At 39.3% G+C, this 25469-nt stretch overlaps 2 protein-coding genes across 5 annotated transcripts; both read left to right on the top strand.

Annotated features, from left to right (window-relative positions):
- Nucleotides 1–773: 773 nt before the first annotated feature.
- Nucleotides 774–20161, top strand: LOC126604269 (uncharacterized). Of its 4 annotated transcripts, none has more exons than XM_050271454.1 (22): nucleotides 774–1096; nucleotides 1536–2306; nucleotides 2400–2818; nucleotides 2989–3643; nucleotides 3885–3962; nucleotides 13028–13074; nucleotides 13530–13639; nucleotides 13772–13872; nucleotides 14954–15046; nucleotides 15581–15664; nucleotides 15955–16038; nucleotides 16297–16365; nucleotides 16622–16681; nucleotides 16980–17051; nucleotides 17236–17343; nucleotides 17832–17908; nucleotides 18014–18097; nucleotides 18486–18609; nucleotides 18722–18811; nucleotides 19174–19239; nucleotides 19348–19443; nucleotides 19551–20161. In XM_050271454.1, exons 1-22 carry the CDS (start codon nucleotides 977–979, stop codon nucleotides 19668–19670), a joined length of 3528 nt encoding a protein of 1175 aa, XP_050127411.1. In that variant the 5' UTR covers nucleotides 774–976; the 3' UTR covers nucleotides 19671–20161. The 4 variants fall into 4 exon arrangements, with proteins under 4 accessions (XP_050127411.1, XP_050127412.1, XP_050127410.1 ...); XM_050271453.1 differs by having other exon boundaries at nucleotides 775–1096; nucleotides 3876–3962; XM_050271456.1 differs by lacking the exon at nucleotides 774–1096 and having other exon boundaries at nucleotides 2161–2306; nucleotides 2392–2818; nucleotides 3876–3962.
- Nucleotides 20162–20660: 499 nt separating this feature from the next.
- On the top strand, nucleotides 20661–25317 carry LOC126604275 (RNA-binding protein 208-like). Its single transcript, XM_050271468.1, has 13 exons — nucleotides 20661–20823; nucleotides 21167–21298; nucleotides 21621–21682; nucleotides 21861–21963; nucleotides 22314–22390; nucleotides 22514–22575; nucleotides 22700–22787; nucleotides 23043–23118; nucleotides 23450–23480; nucleotides 23587–23706; nucleotides 23945–24030; nucleotides 24160–24333; nucleotides 24784–25317. The coding sequence occupies exons 2-13, from the start codon at nucleotides 21182–21184 to the stop codon at nucleotides 25039–25041; spliced, it is 1254 nt and encodes a 417-aa protein (XP_050127425.1). The 5' UTR covers nucleotides 20661–20823; nucleotides 21167–21181; the 3' UTR covers nucleotides 25042–25317.
- The last annotated feature ends 152 nt before the right edge of the window (nucleotides 25318–25469 follow it).

The following is a 25469-nucleotide window of genomic DNA, read 5'->3' as shown; positions in this document are numbered from 1 at the left end:
CCTTGAGTGAAGGATAATTTTAGAAAATTATGGAGGAGTTTAACAACTGTAGATAAGTCAGTTGACCAGGTATCGTGTTGGTTTATTTTCTTTTTTGCAATTGAATTGAATTTTAATATTTTGAAATGGGAATCATTTTTGGTATTGTCTTGTAAAAAACGATGATTTAGCATCACGATTTTATGTTGTTTCACAAAGAATTTTGAAGAGGGATTAAAATTGCTCATACAGGTCTATGTTTGAGATCCAAGGCTTGGTTTAAAGTAAGATTAAGGAAAATGACTTGAAAACTTTGAGTTTTAATGATAAGGACAAAATCAAGAGTAAAGTGAATAGTATCAGGATTGACTTTTTATTGTAAAAATGTGGTTTTTCGTTAAAGTAAATAGTACTGGGAGCTTTTCGTTAAAATTCCCTTGGTTTAATTGAACATATATGGTTATGGTTCAACATTTAAGATTCATGTTGGATAGTTGAGATTCGAATACAATGACATAATTTTATGTGACTTAACAATGAGTGATATAGTGTTTCAATTTATTGTTCGAACGTAAGAGTGGATTGTTCGGATGGTTAAAAATTTTCTCTTCAAATCATTGTTTAAGATAAGAATTTGAACGAACAAATGTCAAATAACAACTTTTAGTGACTTATAACATGACATTAAATTAATTAATTGCACGAGAAAGACGAGTCCCGCTATCCGCTGCGGGTATGTAGCAAGTAATTAATTCTGCCACAAATGGCCCATAAATATTGGAACAGAATTTGAAGCCAACTATGTACCCGAATCGAAAACCTGCCCTAAAACCCTTCGATCAAAACCCTTGTTTCGTAACCGCTCTCTCACACACACTCTCTCTCTCTCTCTCTCTCTCTCTCTCTCTCTCTCTCTCTCTCTCTGACTGTATAACAAAACATTCGAAACTCACTCTCACTCGTTTACCTTTGTTTGCGTTAAGCAAATGAAACTGGCATGGCGATGATACATTTTCAACGGCTGTCCACCGCCCCCGCTCCCGCCACCGCTTCCTCCTCCATTTTCTCAAACACTTTTGCTGCCTCCGCCCTGTGTCTCCGCCGCTCCATGGCCAAGGTTCCCACTTTTCCCTTTCAGTTTTGATACTCTCTGTTATTTCCATCTTCTGGGATTTCTTCAATTTCATGCATTTCCCAGAAGGCCAATTTTTTCAAGTGATTGTACTTTTATTAGTTGGTTATCTTTTGTGGGTTGTTAGTTACTGTAAAATTAGGGGATGTTTTGGTTGTTGGAGAATTGAAGTTTGAAGCTTTTTTTCACTTGGAATGGGACATTTTGTCGATGAATTTGAATATTATGCATAGATTCTTGTTGGTTTGATTAAATTATCTTGGTTGTGCTAACTAATGCAACACGGGATATTCGGAATTTTTTTTTGTTTGTGTGTGTGTGAAATGTATATGTGTGTTTTTGTGTCCATGTGTGTGCAAAATTTGTCAAAGTATGCTGATTCCCGGAAAATCTTATACTGACGTGCAACATTTTGGTGTTACAGCTGCAGTGGAGGGTGTTTGAGGCTTATTCATGCGCTTGCTTACCATCTTCGTCAAATTTGACAAGGAATGTATACAGAAATTATAGGTTAAATAAGTCCGGAGTTTCTTGCATGATCACGGCCAACCATTCAAAGTTTGGGCCAAATTTTCATCCTTTCAGAAGAAGTGGCGATGTGTCAGAATGCGCTTTTACCTTTCAATCTCATCTTAAACATGGTTCACTTAATTCTTTAGGGCCTGCTGGTAATGTCAGTTGTGGTTCTTTTAAGAATAGTTGCAGATTGGGTTTAACTAATCATAGTGCTGGAGCTTTTCCTAAGAGGTTTTTCTCTCAAGTTCCATCTGTGATAAACAAAGGAGAGAGTGTGGGTGTCCAAGATGGTAGGAATAATGGAAATACGTTTTTTTCCAGAAGGCTTATTAAACGCAAGAAACGGAAAAAGGCATTGGCAGCTCAAAGCAAAACCAAAGCTACTGATTCTAGTATCTCTAAAGATGTTGAAGTAGAAGCCTTAACCGAACAGCAAGTTGGAAGTGAGAAGGGGGCTGGAAAATTGGGATCTTTGTGTTCCAGTTCTCCTATAAGAAATGATACCCACGTCTCAAAAGTCAAAGGGAAAAAGAGGTCGAAGAGCAAGAAAACTAAAGAACAAATTTCTGCTGCAAATCCTCCAGCAGAAGCTGCTATGTCACAAAGTTCTAAGGTTACTTCTCAACCAAAGAAATCTGATGGTACCAAAAGTGGCAAACAGTCGGCGGAAGTTTCAGAGGTTAGCAAATAGCAACTATAAATTTTTTAGTAGAATTAGGATTGAATCTTATCATCACATTGCAATATTTTAACTAACACTGCAGTCTTTCAGTTGAACCTTGCTGCGAAAACTCCCGTGGAAATTGTTGATGTTTCTTCAACAAAACCCCAGCCAAAGAAGAAAGGCGGGAACTCTTTTAGAAAGGGAAAATTAATAAATTCAGATACTAAGTCGCCACAGAAACTTATACCACAAAAAATAGGCAAAATGAAACCTCATGGGAAAATGACACTGAAGCAGTTGTACCCCGCAACTGGGAAAACTGTAGTGGTGGTGGAGTCTGCTACAAAGGCGAAGGTTATTCAGGGTTATCTTGATGATATGTTTGAAGTTCTTCCTAGCTATGGTCATGTAAGGGACTTGGCTGCTAGGTCTGGATCTGTACGGCCTGATGATGATTTTAGTATGGTGTGGGAAGTTCCATCTGCCGCCTGGACTCATCTAAATAGCATAAAGGTTGCACTAACAGGGTATGATTTCTTATCATTTTCATTCAGATCCAATTAGCCACAAGCTACTAACAATACTAGCTGCTAATGTATAGGAATGATGTTGAACTTTCCACCATAAGTATTTCTCTCTTAATTTCATTTTGGGGCGATGTTTCTGAATTTCTTATTTATCTCACCTTGTTCATCAGAGCAGAAACTCTTATTCTTGCATCAGATCCTGATCGTGAAGGAGAGGCTATTGCTTGGCATATTATTGAGATGCTGCAACAACAGGATGCTTTACGTGAAGATATTACTGTAGCCAGGGTTGTTTTTCATGAAATCACTGAGGCCTCTATCAAAAGCGCGCTGCAAGCTCCAAGAGATATTGATGAGAACTTGGTCCATGCTTACCTTGCACGGCGTGCACTTGATTATTTGATTGGATTTAACATTTCACCACTGTTGTGGAGGAAACTACCAGGTTGCCAGTCTGCGGGGCGAGTCCAATCTGCTGCACTGGCTCTTCTGTGCGATAGAGAAATGGAAATTGATGAATTTAAACCACAGGAATATTGGACTACTGCGGTTGAATTGAAGAAAAAAGAAAAGGATTCATCAGTTAATGCTCCATCCTTCCCAGCATACTTGACCCATTATGATTCCAAAAAGCTAAATCAATTTTCTATCAGTTCTCATACCGAAGCAAAAGAAATTGAACAGCAGATTAATTCAGAAAATTTTCAAGTTGTTAATTCTAAGAAAAACAAAATGCGGAAGAATCCTCCCACGCCGTATATAACATCCACACTTCAGCAGGATGCTGCCAACAAATTACATTTCAGTGCAGCATATACAATGAAGGTGCGCTCGTGAGAGTATTTATCTTCTGATTTCCTCCATCTAAAGAGCATTTATCTTCACGTTCCTCTTCTGTTCTAGCCACTAGTTTTTTCTTTGATTCAGTTAATCTTATGATTTCATCCTTTGAATTGAAAACTGTATATATACCTTTTTATTTGCTTTATGGATATGCATTGTATATATACACATACAAACACTTGTCTGGCTAATGGAAGATACATTATATTTGCAGCTTGCACAGAAACTTTACGAGGGGGTTCAGTTATCTGATGGTAAGGCAACGGGTTTGATCACATACACCCGAACAGATGGACTACATGTATGTATCTTTTTGCACAAAAACTTGATTGAGTTTCTTGTCTGTCAATGTTTTTGATGGCTGGTTCCTTTTTACGTTTCTATTGCCTTCTCTTTGGGTGATCAAACTTTAATTAATTTGGGATTGGGATATACCTGAACCAATGTAATGTTAAAAAGAAAATTTTGAAATAGGATTTTTACTTGATGCGATGGCAAGTGCGATGGCAAGTGCCTTCGCCCATGAGCGGTAGGTCTCGGGTTCGAGACTTGGGAGCAGCCTCTCCATAAATGGGGGTAAGGCTAGCCGACATTCACCTCTCCCAGACCCTGCGTAAAGCGGGAGCCTTGTGCACTGGGTACGACCTTTTATAATATTCTTCTTTCTAGTTAATTATTTTCATAACTGAACTGAACTGCTCTTGTGGAATGGTATGTAGTGTTTAAAATTCCTTAGTTGCAAATTGGTTTCTTTTATACTGCACAATGTAAAAAGATGAATTTTATGGGGTAGTGTTTGTCTAAGGCTAACTCCGCCTATGTCTTACATGGCCGGTCCCAAGCCCGGATAAAGGAGGAGGGGGAGGGCGTCAGGTAGTCGACAGCCGGCACTCCATGATCACGTCGAATCCTTATGAAAATGAATCCAGAACAAAATCGCGCTAAAGCTAGGGCGTCACCCGTAAGTGGCGCGCTGTGTGGCCTGAGCACAGTGATAAGTGAGCAAGGGTTGCTGTATCTCCATCGGCACCCGGATGCAGTGTTAAATGAGCAAGGGGGCCATAGAAACTTCTTTTCGAACGACTCCACTCAAAGTTGTTTGGGAGCATATGCTCCTATCAACTTTACCCGGGACACACAAAAGAAGTACTTTGATCCTATTAGACGGGGGAGGGTGAAAAAGCTAGGACAGAAGGGTAGAGTTCAAGAGAGCAAAATGCGTTTAGGAACGTGGAATATAGGAACCTTAACGGGAAAATCTATGGAAGTAGTGGAAGTTATGGTGAGGAGAAGGATAAATATTATGTGCCTACAAGAAACTAAGTGGGTTGGTAGTAAGGCAAAGGATCTAGAAAACTCAGGGTTTAAACTTTGGTATTCGGGCACAAATAGAACGAGAAACGGTGTTGGCATCATCGTGGACAAGACCTTGGTACAAGATGTTGTAGATGTCAAGAGGGTAGGAGATAGAATCATGGCAATCAAGATTGTAATAGGACAAGAACTTATCAATGTGATTAGTGCGTACGCACCTCAAGTAGGGTTGGATACGAGTTCGAAGGAGAAATTTTGGGAAGATCTTGGAGACTTGGTGCAAGGAATTGCTCAGACGGAGAAGTTATTTATAGGAGGAGATTTAAATGGACACGTGGGCAGGGAGACAGGCAACTATGGAGGTTTTCATGGTGGCCATGGTTTTGGGGAGAGAAACGAGGATGGGGAAGCTATCTTGGATTTTGCAATGGCATATGATCTCTTCTTAGCCAACACCTTCTTTAAGAAGAGAGAAGAACATGTGATCACCTACAAGAGTGGGTCGTCAAAAACACAAATAGATTTTCTTCTAATGAGGAAAGGGGATCGTATAACTTGTAAGGATTGCAAAGTTATACCAGGAGAGAGCGTGGCTAATCAACATCGCTTGTTGGTGATGGATGCACATATCAAAAGAGTAAGACAAAAGAACAAGACTTGGAAGTGCCCAAGGACTAGATGGTGGAATCTAAAAGAAGAAAAACAAGCCATTTTCAAAGAGAAGGTAATCACCCAATGTGTGTGGGATAGAGAGGGGGAAGCTAGCCAAATGTGGGATTCCATGGCTAGTTGTATCCGAAAAGTAGCAAAAGAGGTATTAGGAGAGTCCAAGGGCTTTGCCCCACACCAAAAGGAATCTTGGTGGTGGAATGAGGAGGTACAAACAAAGGTGAAGGCTAAGAAGGAATGTTGTAAAGCCTTATACAAGGAGAGGATTGATGAAAATGGTGAAAGGTATAGAAAAGCGAAGCAAGAGGCGAAGAAAGCTGTCAGAGAAGCTAAGTTAGCGGCTTACGACGATATGTATAAACGACTAGATACCAAAGAAGGAGAGTTGGATATCTATAAACTATCTAGAGCAAGGGAAAAGAAGACAAGGGACCTAAACCAAGTGAGGTGCATCAAGGATGAGGATGGAAAGGTTCTTGCTACAGAGAACGCGGTTAAAGACAGATGGAGAGGTTATTTTCATAATCTTTTCAATGAAGGACATGAAATGAGTGCTTCTTTAGGGGAGTTGAGTAACTCAGAAGAGTGTAGAAACTACTCTTTTTATCGTCGAATCCGGAAGGAAGAAGTGGTTGTAGCTTTGAAGAAGATGAAGCATAAAAAAGCAATAGGCCCAGACGATATACCAATCGAAGTGTGGAAACTTTTGGGAGAGACATGTATAACATGGCTCACTGACCTTTTCAATAGGATTTTGAAAACGAAGAAGATGCCAAATGAGTGGCGAATGAGCACTTTGGTGCCTATCTACAAGAATAAGGGCGACGTACAAAATTGCATGAACTATAGGGGTATTAAGCTAATGAGTCATACAATGAAGCTCTGGGAGAGAGTCATTGAGCATAGATTGAGGCAAGAGACACGGGTTTCGGACAACCAATTCGGGTTCATGCCAGGGCGCTCAACCATGGAGGCAATCTATCTCTTACGAAGATTGATGGAAAGATATAGAGATGGGAAAAAGGATTTACACATGGTCTTTATAGATTTGGAAAAAGCGTATGATAGGGTCCCAAGAGACATTCTTTGGAGGATTTTAGAGAAGAAAGGAGTACGAGTAGCATATATCCAAGCTATAAAGGATATGTATGAAGGAGCAAAGACTGCCGTAAGAACTCATGAAGGACAAACCGAAAGCTTTCCCATAACTGTAGGATTACATCAAGGCTCATCCTTAAGTCCTTACCTTTTTGCGTTGGTAATGGATGAGTTAACACGACATATTCAAGATGATATTCCTTGGTGTATGCTTTTCGCAGACGATATAGTGTTGATAGATGAAACTCAGGAAGGGGTAAATGCAAAGCTTAACCTTTGGAGAGAAGTGTTGGAATCTAAAGGTCTTCGCCTAAGCCGATCAAAGACAGAATATATGGAGTGCAAGTTCAGTGCAAATGGAGGCCAAAACGAGTTAGGGGTGAGGATCGGAGATCAAGAAATACCAAAGAGCGACCGTTTTCGTTACCTAGGATCTATCTTGCAAAAGAACGGAGAATTAGATGGAGATCTCAACCATAGAATACAAGCTGGATGGATGAAGTGGAAGAGTGCATCCGGCGTGTTGTGTGACCGCCGTATGCCACTGAAGCTCAAGGGAAAATTTTATAGGACGGCAATAAGGCCGGCGATGCTGTATGGCACAGAATGTTGGGCGGTGAAACATCAACACGTACACAAAATGGGTGTAGCGGAGATGAGGATGCTTCGTTGGATGTGTGGGCACACGAGAAAGGATAAGATTAGGAATGAGGATATCCGGGGTAAAGTAGGAGTAGCCGAAATTGAAGGAAAGATGAGAGAAAATCGGTTACGGTGGTTTGGACATGTGCAAAGAAGGCCTACTGACGTTCCGATTAGAAGATGCGACTATGGGACAGAGGTTTAGGGCCGAAGGGGTAGAGGAAGACCTAGGAAAACTTTGGAAGAGACTCTAAGAAAAGACTTAGAGTACTTAGATCTAACGAAGGACATGACACAGGATCGAGCACAATGGCGTTCTAAGATTCATATAGCCGATCCCACTCAGTGACTTGGATTTTCCAAGTCTCCAACCGAGAAGTTTTCCTCACTCGGGAAATTAAGGGAACACTACCCCAACCTACATGCTCCACTCAGAAAGCTTCAACATACAAGCTTTAACAAAAGAAAATTCAAAGAACTTAGCGAAGAAGGCTTTGGTGTATTTAACACAATACGTTGAAATGAAGGAAAGCTTATTTATTGATATCCCCGATAAGCTACAAATATGTACATATACATGAGTCAAAATAAGCACACAAGAGGGAGCCTTCACAAAGGTTGCTTAGGAGAAGTCTCAGCAGTCAGTAGAACCCCAGAAAGAGAAGGCACCGGAGGGGGATCATTTGGAGCCTCAGTACTGGACAGAACCCTAGAAGGAGGAGGCATCAGAGGTTGATCATTTGGAGCTTCATTACGCGGTACAGCCCCAGAAGACGAAGGCAATAAATGCCTTTGGAACAAACCCACAAATCTCTGATGATCAAGTAAAACCTGACCATCAGTTTCCTTCATCTGGTCAAGCTTCCTCTTCATGTTTGTAGCATAGTCATGTGCGAGCCGGTGCAACTGTTTATTCTCATGCTTGAGCCCTCTAATCTCCTGTTTGAGACTCATCACTTCAGCCGCCAATGATTCAACTTGGCGGGTTCGAGCAAATAGGCGTTGGGCCATATTAGACACAGAACCTGCACACTGAACACTGAGAGCCAGCGAATCCTTAACAGCTAACTCATCAGACCGTTTGGAAAGTAGTCTGTTATCTTTGGGAGTGAGAAGGTTCCTGGCCACCACCGCAGCGGTCATATCATTCTTCATCACGGAATCCCCAACGGTAAGAGGACCAGTAGGGGAGACGAAGGATGGGCGCCATATGTTGTCTGGAGAAGGCGGGGCTGCCTCTTCAACAAGGTTCAAGTCAAAACGACGGTCGGAGGGGCCAGACATTTTCAAAGGTGTTGAAGAGAGAAGAGGTCGGACAAATCAAGATCTTAGAAGTGCAAGAATGAAGCTTCTACTGGTGGAGATTCAAGTGTGCTTTGGAACTTAATGCCAGCCCCTATAAAAATCTGCACTCGACGAAGCTTCAGAAATCGAAGAGGCGCCTGCTCAGAAATCGAAGAGGCGTTTGCTTTCTCAAAAGCTGGGCTGCTTAGAGATCACGAGGGTTGATCTCAGAAATCGAAGAGGCGTTTGCTTTCTCAAAAGTTGGGCTGCTCAAAGACCACGAAGGCCGATCTCAAAAATCGAAGAGGCGCTCGCTTTCTCAAAAGCTGGGCTCCCCAGAGACCACGAGGGCCGATCTCAGAAATCGAAGAGGCACCTACTTTTCCAGCCTTTTCCAGCCTTGTCAGCACCTGTCACACGCACACTCAGTTTTGCGGAAATTATGGGCATTCTGTCAAAGACTTCTGGGGAAGTAGAAAACACATGAATCTTACTGTTCAATCACCCACTTCCCACACGCAACAATAGCTCATGGGTACCACAGATAACTTTGCCAAAGTTCTCTGCCAAAGTTGAGCACGTGAAGCTTGCAGCTCCCACTACATCGCTCTGACCAAGAAGGGTAAAAGAATAGCAAAGAAAAAGCACTAACAAAGTTTAGACCCATAAATTTTGAAGGTCTAGCTACCATATTATTACCCACAAGGGTAAAGGAACAGTACCACTGCTGGATAATTGGAAAGTCCCTGTGTGTCAACCTCTGTGCTTCGTGGCAAGGTAGACTAGCAAACATGCCCAACCTTTACTCACATTCGAGAAAACACTCCCAATAAGATTGCTTGCTCCAAAATCGAAGAGGCACCGTCCTCCGAATCTCGAGAGCCAGACTCCCAACATGACTACTTTCTTAAAAATCGAAGAGAGGGTAAAGGAACAGTACCATTGCTGGATAATTGGAAAGTCCCTGTGTGTCAACCTCTGTGCTTCGTGGCAAGGTAGACTAGCAAACATGCCCAACCTTTACTCACATTCGAGAAAACACTCCCAACAAGATTGCTTGCTCCAAAATCGAAGAGGCACCGCCCTCCGAATTTCGAGAGCCAGACTCCCAACATGATTACTTTCTCAAAAATCGAAGAGACACTGCTCCCCGAATCTCGAGAGCCAGACCCCCAGCATGATTGCTTTCTCAAAAATCGATGAGGCATCGTTCTCCGAATCAATCGAAGAGGCGCTCGCTTTCTCAAAAGCTGGGCTGCTCAGAGACCACGAGGGCCGATCTCAGAAATCGAAGAGGCACCTACTTTTCTAGCCTTGTCAGCACCTGTCACACGCACACTCAGCTTTGCAGAAATTATGGGCATTATGTCGAAGACTTCTGGTGAAGTAGAAAGCACATGAATCTTACTGTTCAATCACCCACTTCCCACACGCAACAATAGCTCATGGGTACCACAAATAACTTTGCCAAAGTTCTCTGCCAAAGTTGAGCACGTGAAGCTTGCAGCTCCCACTACATCGCTCTGACCAAGAAAGGTAAAAGAATAGCAAAGAAACAGCACTAACAAAAGTTTAGACACATAAATTTTGAAGGTCTAGCTACCATATTATTACCCACAACTGTAAAGGAACAGTACCACTGCTGGATAATTGGAAAGTCCCTGTGTGTCAACCTCTGTGCTTCGTGGCAAGGTAGACTAGCAAACATGCCCAACCTTTACTCACATTCGAGAAAACACTCCCAATAAGATTGTTTGCTCCAAAATCGAAGAGGCACCGTCCTCCGAATCTCGAGAGCCAGACTCCCAACATGACTACTTTCTCAAAATCGAAGAGAGGGTAAAGGAACAGTACCATTGCTGGATAATTGGAAAGTCCCTGTGTGTCAACCTTTGTGCTTCGTGGCAAGGTAGACTAGCAAACATGCCCAACCTTTACTCACATTCGAGACAACACTCCCAACAAGATTGCTTGCTCCAAAATCGAAAAGGCACCGCCCTCCGAATCTCGAGAGCCAGACTCCCAACATGATTACTTCCTCAAAAATCGAAGAGACACTGCTCTCCGAATCTCGAGAGTCATACCCCCAGCATGATTGCTTTCTCAAAAATCGAAGAGGCATCGTTCTCCGAATCTCGAGAGCCAGATACCACAGACCACTTTTTCAAAGTGCTCTGACAGAGTTAAAACATGTGAAACTGGCAGCTCCCACTACCGTGCTATGACCAAGCAGGGTAAAGGAATAGCATTACTACTTGTTGTTAGGGAGACTCCTATATATGTCGACCTCCATCCCCAACGGACAGGCAGACCTGCAAAAATGCTCAACCCTTCATCATATCTGAGAGGGCACTCCCAACGAAGCCTTTCGAAATATTCAGCTTTCTTTCCCCCCGATAATACCTCTGCAAACAAGCTATACTTGAGCAAGAATATCTCATATCATCAGGGTTAAAAGCAAGAGTATCCCATATCATGTTTTTTCCCTGTCTTTTCTTTTGGCCTTGTTTTTACCTGCAAGACAAGGAGAAAGAGAGCAATCAGTCAGCACTTGGAATCAAGCTTCCAGCCAGGAACTGACTGCCTGGAACCCCTTACCTGATTACTTACCTGGCATTGCTCTCGAGTACTCATCTTCAACATCTTATGTTTCCAGGGAAGATTCCGCATCTGCTTGAGGAACAGATAGGGCAAGTGCGAAGGATACAAGGAAGCATGTGGAGACAAGCGTAACAGCACATGTGCCGATACATTCATTACTCTGTCAAAAGCAAAAGTATCCCATATCAGCAGGGTGGAACGTACTCTAGATTTGATGGACTTGTTTTGACCCTCAAATTCTTCAGTCGGCCTTATACTCTGGAGGAAACCAGAAAACCCTCCAGCTCAGTTCAAGAATAAGCCTGTGGAAAGTTACTTCTTCAAAAGCAAAAGTATCTCATATCATCTCTTCTCATTTTTCTTCTCTTTATCCTTCATGCTGCTGCAAGATGGGGAGAAGGTGAACAATCAGTCGGAGCTCTGATTGCTTACCTTGTCTGTCACCTCTTTCAGCAGACCCCCTAGCTCGGCGACTTGGGGGACTCCTACTACATGGTTTGTATCGCGCTTGACCAAGCCTGAAACTACAAGTAAGCTTCAAGTGAAATTGATACATTACCTTGTGCATCTCCACCAGTTAAAGATACCACCCCTGGATGGAGGAAGAGTACTTCCAGAGAAGATGCCACATCTACCTATGAGACAGATAAGGCAAGTCAAGACGACACCACACTCCGATACTTAGAAGTTTCGTGATTACGAGATCATTCTCCCACAATATTTCCTAATGTCATTTGTACTAAATCATTCACTTGTACTCACTAAATGAGAGCTTGAACCTATGTACTTGTGTAAACCCTTCACAATTAATGAGAACTCTTCTATTCCGTGGACGTAGCCAATCTGGGTGAACCACGTACATCTTGTGTTTGCTTTCCTATCTCTATCCATTTATATACTTATCCACACTAATGACCGGAGCAATCTAGCGAAGATCACAAAAAGCGATCGTTTTCGCTACCTAGGATCTATCTTGCAAGAGAACGGAGAATTAGATGGAGATCTCAACCATAGAATACGAGCTGGATGGAAAGAGTGCATCCGGCGTGTTGTGTGACCGTCGTAGGCCACTGAAGCTCAAGGGAAAATTTTATAGGACGGCAATAAGGCTAGCGATGTTGTATGGCACAGAATGTGGGTGGTGAAGCATCAACACGTACACAAAATGGGTGTAGCGGAGATGAGGATGCTTCGTGGGATGTGTGGGCACACGAGAAAGGATAAGATTGGGAATGAGGATATCCGAGGTAAAGTAGGAGTAGCCGAAATTGTAGGAAATATGAGAGAAAATCGGCTCCGGTGATTTTGAACATGTGCAAAGAAGGCCGACTGACGCTCCGGTTCGAAGATGTGACTACGGGACAGAGGTTCAGGGCCGAAGGGGTAGAGGAAGACCTAGGACAACTTTGGAAGAGACTCTAAGAAAAGACTTAGAGTACTTGGATCTAACGGAGTACATGACACAAAACCGAGCGCAATGGCGTTCTAGGATTCATATAGCCGACCCCACTTAGTGGGAAAAGGCTTTGTTGTTGTTGTTGTTGTAGTGTTTGTCTAAGGCTGCTAATTTTCTATCGAGTTTGCTCAGGATTATAAATGTACTTCGTTTCTTTGTGATGATAACTACTACAACGTATGCTGATTGTTTGCATGTGTGCGCATGATTTACACTGTCTCAATGATTCGTATAAAATTCATTTCTAGTTGAGAGTGATATCTATCATTATTTCTAATACTGATGGCTTTTAATTTCTTCAGATTTCTGATGAAGCCTGTAAGGATGTGCGCTCCTTAGTCATTGAAAGGTGCTGCAGATAAATGTCAAGAAGGCTTCTATTTTATTTGGAATTTAAATTTAGATGTAATGCTAAACAATGATATGCATGTTCATGTCTTTATGCTGTCATTTTTTTCCATGATGCAAGTGTATTTTCCCAGGGTCCTGAACAATTAGTTTCATGTTTTTATTCAATCCAGAAAGGTTCTAATATAATTTATGTTTATTTCAGCCTACAATTTCAAAACTTATAGTTTTTTAGCTTTTAAGGTTTGAAATTTAATTTGCCCAGTTTTTGGAATCACCATTGGCCTAAAGCATTGAGAGTGAGAGCTTAAAATGACTTATAGTTTCAAAACTTAGTTCATATAAATACTTGTTCCCGTAATGGAGTGGTGACCTATAAGTTTCCGCTATTTGTGGTTATACTTGTGCAATGAGATCTATATGTTTTCCCTTTAAAACAATATTCCTTTGATGCAGGTATGGACAGAATTTTGCATCAGAAAGTGCACGCAAATTTTTTAAGAAAGTGAAGAATTCCCAAGAGGCCCATGAAGCAATCAGACCCACTGATGTTCGAAGATTGCCATGTAACTAAACAATTTTGCATGCTACGTGAAAATTTCTACATTTTTTTAAAGCAAGTTTTTCAGATGTACAATTAATCTGTTGATAGGCTCATTCTAGTGAACTGACTATAAAATTTTCTTCTTGGAATCTAGCATTGCTCCGCGGGGTACTTGATGAAGATTCCATGAAGTTGTACACTCTTATTTGGTGTCGGACAGTGGCATGTCAGATGGAGCCTGCTACAATTGAGCAGGTTAGAATACAACATTATGAAAATTCTTCTCTTTTAATTGATGGGAACAAACAGGCTGCAAAAATAACTGTTACTATCCATTGGTCAACATTGCAATAATGCAGGCTGCCAATTTCTGTTTTCTCATATGAATAATTTATTTTCTTATGTAAAAAATTAATTATTTCCATGCTGTTTCTTCTTTTTTGACAAGTAGTTGCATTTCTAGAATAAGAGGTCGCACTTGGTGCGATGGCAAGTGCCTTCGCCCATGAGCGGTAGGTCTCGGGTTCGAGACTTGGGAGCAGCCTCTCCATAAATGGGGGTAAGGCTAGCCGACATTCACCTCTCCCAGACCCTGCGTAAAGCGGGAGCCTTGTGCACTGGGTACGACCTTTTTAGTTGCATTTCTAGAATATTTTTAATATATGTTACTGTACTTTGTTGTACACTGTAGTTCCACTGTCTTCAAACTATGTTTTTTATTTTTATTTTTTTATTATCTTATAAAGTTCAGTATGTGCGTGTGCATCTGAACTGTCATCATAGTGGGAATACAGTAATTTCCAGCTTATGAGTAACACTGCGTATTGCCTTGATAGCTAGGAATGTTAAAAGTGCATTTTATACCACGTTAGGATTGTTTGTCTATTTGTGCTACATAACATAAATCGACTTTACTTTGTTATGCAGTCATCATCATGTTTTCTATTTCTGAGAAAAAAAGGCTCACAGTTGTTATGCATTCTTAAACTGGAATAGAGGGTGAAATTAAGAGAGGAAAACACAGTTTGCTTCCTATTATTTGATCCCTCACTATGGATTTCAGGGAGACCTAATTGGATGCTATTTAGAACAATTCCTAGGTGTTAGCATATACTTTGCTGAGAAGAGTACAAGTGACTGAAATTTAATTTATTCAAAGTTTAATGCTAAAACTCTGGTTCTCATAGGTTATAGTGACAGAAGCAACACATTCTTTGTCAAAAAGAACATTAACTTGTTGACTTTTCCTCATATCCTTGTTCTTATGTTCCATTCATACATATGTAATGCAAATTCATCATCTCTTGCCTTAATCATTTCCCCATCAATCTACCAGATACAACTCAATATTGGAAATGCTCACAACTCCATTGTTCTCCGCTCTTTGTCCTCAAGGGTTGAGTTCCCTGGATATCAGGCAGTCTTCGAGGTATAATTCTGTTTTCCATCTTAATGTTGCTGTAAACATATGCATTTGGCTCATGTGCCACCGTCATAACACATTTACATTTCTAAAATTGTGTCACTGAAACTGGAGGGAATCCTTGAGTATCAGTAAACTGAATCGATTCTTGTTATGGTAAACAATGGAATCTTTTTAATGTTTCTCAGTTATGGCATGACTTTGCTATTTTTTTCTTTATAAGGGGATACACTTTAATACCCATGAAATGTTCAAATATTGCTACTTATACGAGCTTATATGCTGGTTTAACTTTTGGTGTCATGAACTTATCATATCTATTAGTCATAGGATCCAAATTGGGAATTGCACAAATCCATATAATTGCAAGTTATTATTTGTTTTTAAAAGGCAGTTCTTATGTCTGGATTTGGAAAGTAAATAGCCTCTTATTCATGTAGCTTGACTTTTATGTGATTGATTTGATGCCATATCTTAAATTTGCACTTTGTTGCATGCTTTTATGTGAGATTTTGAGCGTGTTTAATTTCTAATTTTTAGGACATGGAAGCTCAAGCAGTCAAATATAAAGAACATGAAGGGAACAGTCATGACGAAGCTTTTGTACTTCTTAATTCATTGAAGGTAAAGTTGGACTCCTATTTCCCCCACCCACATATGCTCAAATACACATGCCCTGTCTTAATTTCAAGATAAGAGCCTATGGTATTGAATACAATGTGGAACCATATATGGCTCTTAGCCTGTTAGCAGGTGGTATGGCACGTTTAGTTCACAAGGACAACATATAACTCTTATTCAGTTCAATTTCATACGAGATTTATCCTTTTTTTTTTAATCTTTGAATGTTTGTAAAAGTTTCCTTGATGTGCCAGCGTTGTTTCTTGATTAAGTGTTTTATTTTGATTCTGTAGTATGGGGATCCATTAGATATTGGTAAAGTGGAACTCAAGGAGCACCGTACTCAACCTCCTCCCCGCTACTCTGAGGCAGCACTGGTAGTATTTTATTTTTGTTTTACATTATACAAGAAATGCTGTTAGATTTCTTTAGTTATTGTCTTTGGAAGGGGGGACTATGAATCTATTGCCAATAAGGATTACTTCAAAATTGACGCCTCCAGAGTTGTTTCTACTATTTGAATGTACTCCATACATGGAAGGTTTAATCATAACAAACGCTTTAAGTTAGTGTTATAACTGGTGTACTTTTGTTTAGCTTTGGTTTTCTGACCCTTGTGTTGTTGCGTTCTATAGATTAAGAAATTGGAGGAGCTTGGGATTGGAAGACCTTCAACATATGCGAGCACTCTGAAGGTTTTACAGGTAATTGAATGTGTTCAAATTGTCAGGTTTTCTTTGATCATATGTTTAAATGTATTATTCTAACGGAAATTGTACACAACTTTTGAGTTATGTCTATCTCATATCCTTAGAAACCTTATTAGTAGTTTCTCAAGAACTTCTTATTTCTTGTCAAACTTGTGTCTTGTCAACAATTTGGGAAGTATTTTGGCCGGTCTTTTTATTGTGATTTTTTAACCTAACAATATTCGGATTTCCTATTGATTTGTGGTGCCAGGGTAGAAACTATGTGACAGTGAAAAGCCGTGTATTACATCCAGAATTTCGTGGTCGTATGGTATGTTCCGGCATTCCTTTTGAATTAATGCAAATCAAAGAAACGGAAAAGACCTTTACATGCTCTCTTGTAGATCCATGCAAGTCCATTGTTATGTGGATTTTTTCCCCTAAACCCTAAGTTGTGCCATTTTATATTATTTTTTGCTGGTTTCTTGGTTGCCTTTTCATTAGTTTCTCGATAGTTCTTAGTTGAAGAGCATACTTAACATTGGATTCCTCAATCACTGAGTCCATGAGATATGTTGATTTTCCTTACGTCCTCCCAATTTGTTTTATTTTATTTTTCTTACTTTTAGGTGTCAGCATTTCTCGGCAACCATTTTTCCGAGGTCACAGATTATAGTTTTACTGCTGACATGGAGACTGAGGTAATTCTATATTGACTATTACATTTTTCAGTATAAGTTTAAATATTTTGTAATAGAAAAGAATTAATGCGTATAATATTTCTTCCATCAAGCAATGTTGTTCTGTCATTGTTAATTATTTGATGTACTTGATTTCCCTTTTTTGTTCCTGGTGACTGACTTCTTTGTCTCACTTTTGATCCAGCTTGATAATGTCTCTGCTGGCTTGACTGAATGGAAAGGCCTCCTTAAAGATTATTGGACCCGATTCAGCACTTATTGTGAACGTACCAGTACTGTTCATATTCATCAGGTAAGATTTGGTTTGTAGAACAAGCAACAAGGATTTAGAAATTAGAGAGGGATTTAGAGGAGAGAGAATTAGAGTTCAAGAGAAGAGTAATAGATAGTCAGCACAAGGAGAATATGGCAAGAAGACCAATGATTCGATACATAAATTATAGTGACGGGAGGGAAGAAGGAGAAACAAAGATACTCAGGGAGAAAATCTGTTTAATAAATCATTCAAGTCTTGTCAATTCTGCTTCAACTGAATTACAAAGTATGTATTTATATTTTATAATGACGTAATCTTGCTAGAAACGGGATTGCAATCCTAAACTTACTGGAAACAGGAAAGTAATAAGAACAGGAAGGTAACAAAAAAAATAGGAAACTAAATTAAAATTCTTAGTTCATTATTCTGCATAATTGGGTCTTTGTTCAAATCAAGCCTCTTTTTGTAAAATACCTGTACTTGGAAGAACTTTCCTGTTTATAATAAGCCATTCAATATCACAGGTAGAGAAGATGATGGAGAAGAAATTTGGAGACTTCTTGTTTGCTTCTCTTCCCGACCAAAGCAGGACATGCCCATAGTAAGCAGATGCTGTCATTATCATGTAATTTATGTTGTGATTGAAACTGTTTTCTTGAGAACATTTTTCTAACACATTACAATTTTAACTTGTACATGTTTTCAGTTGTGCGGAAGGCAGTTTGATTTTCAAAGTGAGTCGGTTCGGTGCTGGCTATTTTATAGGTTGTGATCAACACCCACAGTGCAAGTGAGTATGAAAAGCTATGGTATAAAGTCTCATGCATGTGGGCTATATTGTGAGTTGATCATTCTATTGCCAGTAGCAGTACAAGTGACAAGAAAGGAAAAGGAAAATTCAGAGTAACAAACAAACCAGTTTCATTGCCCGTGGCCGTGTGCCTACATATATGGGCAGAGCTGGCAAGTCAATTGACTAAGTATTTCCAGGTCATTTAAACTGAAACGAAAGATTGAGTTATCAGACATGGCTCCTTTCTATAACATAATAAACTGAAATTGCTGAGCTTTGTTCTAGTTTCAAGTTGCATTTTGTTGGCCTAAATTTGTCTTAGTTGTAGCGAAAGAAAAATCACTATCCATAATTGATCAATGTTTCCTTTTGTTGCTGCAAATAGATACATTGCTAAGACATTTTACAGTGATGAAGAAGAAGAAGAAGAAGAAGAAGACGGTCAAAAAAAGAACAGCAGCATGGAGGAACCAAAACTGCTAGGTCTAAGTCCAGTTTCCAGTGAAAAGGTTTGCTTTGAATTTTGATATTTTGTTGCTTTAAGGGTGGAGCAGTGGCTTTTCTTGAATTTATTATTTACAAGATATGTTTACACTAAAAAAAGCCTATGTACTCTTTCAGGTTCTTTTGAAGAAAGGTCCTTACGGATGCTATGTACAACTTGGTGAAGACAGGAAGACTTACGTACCTAAAAGAGCCAATGTATCCCATGTATGTAAAAGTTGTGTTGCAACTACATATTGGAACATTTTATTCTTGTTTCATTCATTTACACATCTTCTTGCCATTTTTTGTGTTCATTCGAAAACTGCTGTCCAAAATCATATCCATAATACTTAAATATGTGCTGTCTTTCGTAGTAGTTGTTTTGAAATATGTGCTGTCTTACGTAGTAGTTGTTTTGACTAGTGCATTGATGTACCAACAAAATTTCGATGCCCGTTTCAAGTTTACCAATGCCTTTTGCTCATTTTTCTTCTCCTCCTTCCGTCTTTGTGTGCACTTGTATTGAAGACTCACCACGCTTTTATTTGAAATCTGAATCTATATTTTCACATGAAATTACTTTTCAGATAAAGGATGTGAACTCGATTACCCTTGAATATGCGCTGGAGTTGCTGCGATATCCTGTGACATTGGTTTGTTTTTCATTCTTATTGCTGAGTTCCATTTCCTGCTCTTTATCATCCTTGAACTTTCTCTCTCTCTCTCTCTCTCTCCGATTACCTGTTTTAATTTCATTTCAGGGAAAACATCCAGCTGATGGACAACCAGTCATTTTAAAGGTTTCAAAGGTTGGGTTTGCAGTTAGACATCGGCGCACAATTGCTTCTGTTCCTAAGGTATTCTTTTTATATACATTCAGAATTCTGTTGTCAAGAGTTTTGATCAACATTGCACAAGATTTTACCGAGTTTAATGAGTTGGATTATCTTAATTACACATGCAGTATAGCAAACCCACTGAAATCACCCTCGAGGGTGCATTGAAGCTTTTGTCTGGTAAGGATGTAAGAAAAATTGGTCGACCTACGAGAGAACAAATTGAAGAAGCCCAAGCAGCACTATGATGATCACTACCTTTCACAACTCAATTCATATGAACATTCACCAATTCTCCCTCACAAGGTGGTTCAACTGAACGTGGGATGCTGAAGTTCGTTCAGCACCCAGGGAGGTGTGTATGCTTCTTGCTCCACGAGCTCCAAATTCAGAAATGCTGAGCAAATTGAAAAACGACCTTATTTTGTGCACGTACCTGCATTGAATTACTTAGGATTCAGAAGTGAAGGAAACCATTTTGTATGGTCAAATTTGCGCATTTGCCTGCTATACACCGTAACACCGTAGATACGGCGTCTTTTATTACCGTATAGGATTACGGTATTGAGTTCAGTTAGTAATTGGTAGCCATGTTCCAAGTTTGGGTGGGGAATTTTACATTTTTGTAAAGTATATTTAAGTTGCAATTTCTTTATATTTTGTTCCGAATAATGACATTTGATCATTTTTTTATCAGACATTTGATAAATTAAATAATGTACTAATTGTTTCATGGAAACATTTTATTTGGTGCCAAGCTGAGCACATCTAATTGAGAATTGGCCTCTGTAGAAGGTGAAAGAATATGAGAAGGATTGTAAATATCAGATTAGTTTGGTGTATTTTATTGATTGCTTGCGATTTTTTATTGTTAGATAATCAGTCAAGGATTCAATGACCAAGATTTATTCTTCTAAATTTTTATAGAGAGCCAATTATTTTCAAGTCGTCCAATTTTTTACTCCGTCCACATTTGTACATTGAACAACACGTGAGCCAAAAAAACATCACATTTAAATGAAATGGAATCAACAAGAAATTTTTGTGTACTAGGAACAAGGTCGGTATAGCATTGGAAAAAAAACTTCTCTCTCCTTATAAAATGACGTTTAATGTATGAAATTGTGTTTCAATGACATAAAAAAATCTCTCACATCCGAAGATAAAAGGACGTTTTATATTATATTCCATGAAAACAAAAGCAAAAGACAATTTTGGAGTCACAAAATAATCATTAATGTGACAGCAAAAATTTAAAAAAAAAACAATGATTAATGATTAATGGGGACAATCTACCCGAACCCGAGTCGTGTGCTTTTCAGCCTTTCACCGTGAGAAAGTTGCTCCGACACAACGCACAGAAGAACCCACACCGAGTTTCGCTCCATTTTCTACCCTTAGGTTCCTCTCTCTCCCTCCCTCTCCCTTCCTTTTTCAAATTTTTAATTAATTTTTGTTTCTGGGTTTCAATTTATCTGAATTATCTTATCTGCCACTCCGATTTTTCACCTTCAAGAGAAAAAATAGTTCAATTCTTCAGAACCCCATATGAATTTCGATTGAAAGTTTGGGACTTTCTGGAATTTGGATTATTGAATTCAATTTGGTTTATTTCTTTCTTCCTGTATGTTTTTGCACTTGCTTTGATTTCAATGATTGAATTGAAAACTGGGATTTAATGGGTGATTTGCCTCTGTTTTTCTGATTATTTTTTTGGGTTTTTTTATAATAAAAATTAAATTAGGGAGTATAGTGTAATATGCAACAAAGATTGAAGCTTCAGCAACAACAAGAAGCCATAATGCAGCAAGCACTTCTTCAGCAGCAACAACAACACATGTACCATCCTGGCGTGCTCGCTGCTGCCATGTCTCAGGTCCCCTCTCTCTCTCCCTCCCTCTCTCTCTCTCTCTCTTGTTTGTGAAGAAATTGTTGTTTGTGGACAAATTTAGATGATTTGAGTTATTGGGTTTCACTTAATTTATTTAAATTTTCAAGCTTTATGTAATTCATCAGAACAGCAAATATAAATTGTTAATACAATTTTTTGGGTGGGGAAAGATTTTGTATACTCTTTGGTTGCCAATTTTTTTTTTTGAACTCTTTGTTGTCATACTTTTCTCGGGACGACGTGTTTTCTAATATTGTTTGAGAGTAGTATTTTTTGTTTATCTTCTTTATATTTTTACAATGTGCAGATGGAGCCTATCCCGAGTGGAAATCTGCCTCCCGGATTTGACCCGTCTCAGTGCAACAGTGTGTAAGTGCTAGATAGTAGTTTTCCATTTTTTCTTTTCTGGAATTTTTTTTTGTTTTCCGGAATTTTTTTTTTTGTAGCTTAAGTGGACAGCGAAACTTCAAGTAGTTCATACCGTTTAATATTCAAGTGGATATATCTTGAATTAAGGCTTATTATTTTGATGGCATGATGGTTTCAGCTATGTTGGAAATATTCATGTAAATGTCACCGATAAGCTTCTAGCTGAAGTCTTCCAGAGTGTTGGTCCTCTTGCAGGATGCAAGCTCATAAAAAAGGATAAGGTACATCACATGCTTCGCGTTTTTTTGAATCATTGTATATAATTTTGTCATTCCTCTTTTGAAGGTTCTGTTTTTCCTTCAATTTATGGACATATATGCGATAATCCGAGTCTCCTACACATCTATAAGACATCTAGTGTTTTCCAATTGGTGACCCATTATGAGTCATGAAATGATTCTACAAGTGCTTACACTTTGATCTTGTAACATGATGCATTTCTTAAGTAAAATATGTAACTAGCTGGAGAAATTGTTAATTGCGGCAAACAAAATTGGAATCCTATGTTCAACTTCAAGATTTCTTTTCCTTATGAATTCATGATGTGGCTGTATATATATATTTTTTGCAGTCGTCATATGGATTTATTGACTACCATGACCGACACTCTGCAGCCCTTGCAATAATGAATCTGCATGGACGCCAACTGTAAGCATTCACTTACTTTAGAACAAGTGTGGCTATTATTTTCTTGCCTTTCTTGACTTCGATCATGTATGTTGTATGTCTGTCAATAGCTTCGAGAATAGTATTTATAAATCTGGTTTGCAGTTATGGTCAGGCACTTAAGGTGAATTGGGCATATGCCAATAACCAGAGGGAGGATACTTCAGGTTACTTTGAGCTTCAATTGTTCTACTGCTGTTCTTTTTACAATTTTATTTGATTTTATTTTTTCTACGGGTCATTACAATCTTATTAGGGTTCATTCCGTTAATGCAATTTTACAATGATCAGGGCACTTCAACATATTTGTTGGTGATCTTAGTCCAGAGGTTACAGATGCAACTTTATTTGCTTGCTTCAGGGTCTACCCTAGTTGTTCGTGAGTTCCTGTTTCTTTTTATTATCGTTTTTTTCTTTCAAATTTGTAGCAGATATATCCCAGGGGCTAGGGTAGCATGTTATAATTTTTCCTCATTACTTTCATCAACTGTTCATGTTAAACTTAGTAAAGGTTCTCACTTAGTTTATTGCTTGTTTCCACTTGGGTGGATAACAATTTGAATTACCCTATTAATTTGCAATGCATGATGCTAGTTTTACAAGACTTTTTGTTTTTGTCATTTTTAATTTGCAGTGATGCAAGGGTCATGTGGGATCACAAAACTGGCCGCTCGAAGGGATATGGCTTTGTTTCTTTCCGTGAACAGCAGGTATTACGTTGTAGTGATTATAAACTAGAGAGTTTTGGTGAGATTCATCCCAGCCTAAATCTCCTCCCACATTTATTTAAAAACCCTGAATCACATCAAGGTAGCTTTCGTGTTGCACTCTTTCATGTGCTTAGTGGTGCACATGAAATACGTAAAGCAATGTCGCTTATTATAGTGCATTGGTTTTTCCGCACCATTTGTGCTGACTTTGTGTACCTAGAGGTGTTGGGATTAACATGACGCCATTTTTTTATTTATCGTGTTGGTTTTACAATCTTAGAACTCTGGTACATCTTAAACTGATTAAGTGCCTCATGGAAATTTTTTTCAGGAAGCTCAGAGTGCTATCAATGATTTAACAGGTAACACATCTAACATGTTGCCTTGTGTTGCATAGTTTTCGTCAGTGCAAGAACATTGTGATACTGGTTGTGCAATGGTTGATGTGTTTTGGACTTTGTTTTGTAGGTAAATGGCTTGGAAATAGGCAAATAAGATGCAACTGGGCAACTAAAAGTGCTGGTTCTAGTGACGAGAAGCCGAGTAGTGACACTCAAAATGCCGTTGTACTTACAAATGGATCTTCAGGTAGATTGAAAAGTTGCTGACTTGGTTGGCCAGAGGTTTCTTGTTTTGGGCTTCTAGGTGACCTTTGCATTTTGCTATTGCAATTTAAAATAATTGGCTATAGCAGATAGGTCTTAGATTGATGGTTGACGTTAGTATATGTTGCCGTATATTATGAGTCATGATACCGGAACTTGATGGGAAGTTCAGACAAGACTTGATGTTGATGGCTAGTTCTTCTGTTTACTTTATTTTGCAGATGGAGGTCTGGAGAACTCCAACGAAGAGGCCCCAGAAAACAATCAAGCATACACGACTGTCTATGTTGGCAACCTCTCCCATGAGGTGATTATTATGTTTCAAATATGAGTTTTAAACCTTGAATTTGGTCCAATGACATAACTTGTGAACTTTTGTTACGTCTATAAGTTGTCAACCATAAAATCCTGCTGAAAATCTGGTTTGCCTTATCAGGTTACTCAAGCTGAACTTCATAGTCAGTTTCATGCTCTTGGGGCTGGGGTTATTGAGGAAGTACGTGTGCAGAGGGATAAAGGTTTTGGATTTGTGAGATACAACACCCATGATGAAGCAGCCTTGGCTATTCAATTGGGAAATGGCAGGATAATTCATGGAAAGTCCATGAAGGTAATGGAAACTCTACTGCGAATTTTTCATTTTGATGGTCACACAGTTCCTTTGCCTCGTTCATATTGTTCTTCAATGCACATATGCAAATGACACTTGACACCTTTCAGTGGGTTGCTATGCATACGATTGACCTACACAGATGATGTTTGGTATTGTTATGCTTTTAAAAAAAACTGCTTCTGTTGTGCTGTGAGAATAAACTCATTTTTTTCTGCTTCACGTTTTCAGCTTTTTTTCACCCAAAACTGTGAAAATAAGCTGTTTTTTAAGTGTTTACCAAACACCTTTTTAAGCTCAGTTTTTTTTTATACCCACTTTTTATAAAAGCACCTCAGTACCAAACTAGTACGTACTGTTTACGTCTTTCGCTGGTTGTCAATCAAATTACAGTCAGTGTTATTTCTGTCATGATAAAACATCTTTTGTTTTGTGTAATCGTGCATGCAGTGCTCGTGGGGTAGCAAACCAACTCCTGCCGGGATAGCTTCTAATCCACTACCTCCTCCTGCCCAGCCCTATCAGATTCTTCCAACTGCCGGTATAAACCAAGGCTATTCTCCAGCTGACTTGATGGCTTATCGGCGGCAACTTGCCTTGAGCCAGGCTGCTGCCACGTCCATGGCCTTGAACTCCGGCGGGTCCCAACCTATGTATGATGCCTATCCTAATAGTTCATCGGGCAACCAGTTAATGTATTACCGTTAACACTAAGGCCGGTAGTCGGTTTTGTGGGAGTTGCTATTGCGTTTGGTTGCATTGTGCCAATTCTTGCCAGTGCGTGTGGTGTGTATTACTAGTTCTCCAAACGAGATTGTGAGTCGATCTTTTTCTTCCTTTCCGGTGACAGATTGGGAATTCATCTTTAGTTACATGAATTTTTGATCTCCTATGTATGTTGTATCATGTAATATGTGATTAGAGATGAGATTATCCTTCTTATTTTGTGGGATTTGTTAATGAAATGGGGATGTTTTTTTGTTACGTTAACTTCTCTTAGTCATGGCATCTGACTTGAAATCTACTCGACATCATTTATTAATCGTGTCACCTTCGATTTTGATCCTCAAATCCCAATCAAGGTTTCACAATTTGCACAAAATAATCATCGGGGCCAATAGGAACCCACCCAATCA

Source organism: Malus sylvestris, chromosome 15 (genome assembly GCF_916048215.2).
Source record: "Malus sylvestris chromosome 15, drMalSylv7.2, whole genome shotgun sequence".
Taxonomy (NCBI): domain Eukaryota; kingdom Viridiplantae; phylum Streptophyta; class Magnoliopsida; order Rosales; family Rosaceae; genus Malus; species Malus sylvestris.
This window is presented reverse-complemented; position numbering and strand designations above follow the sequence as displayed.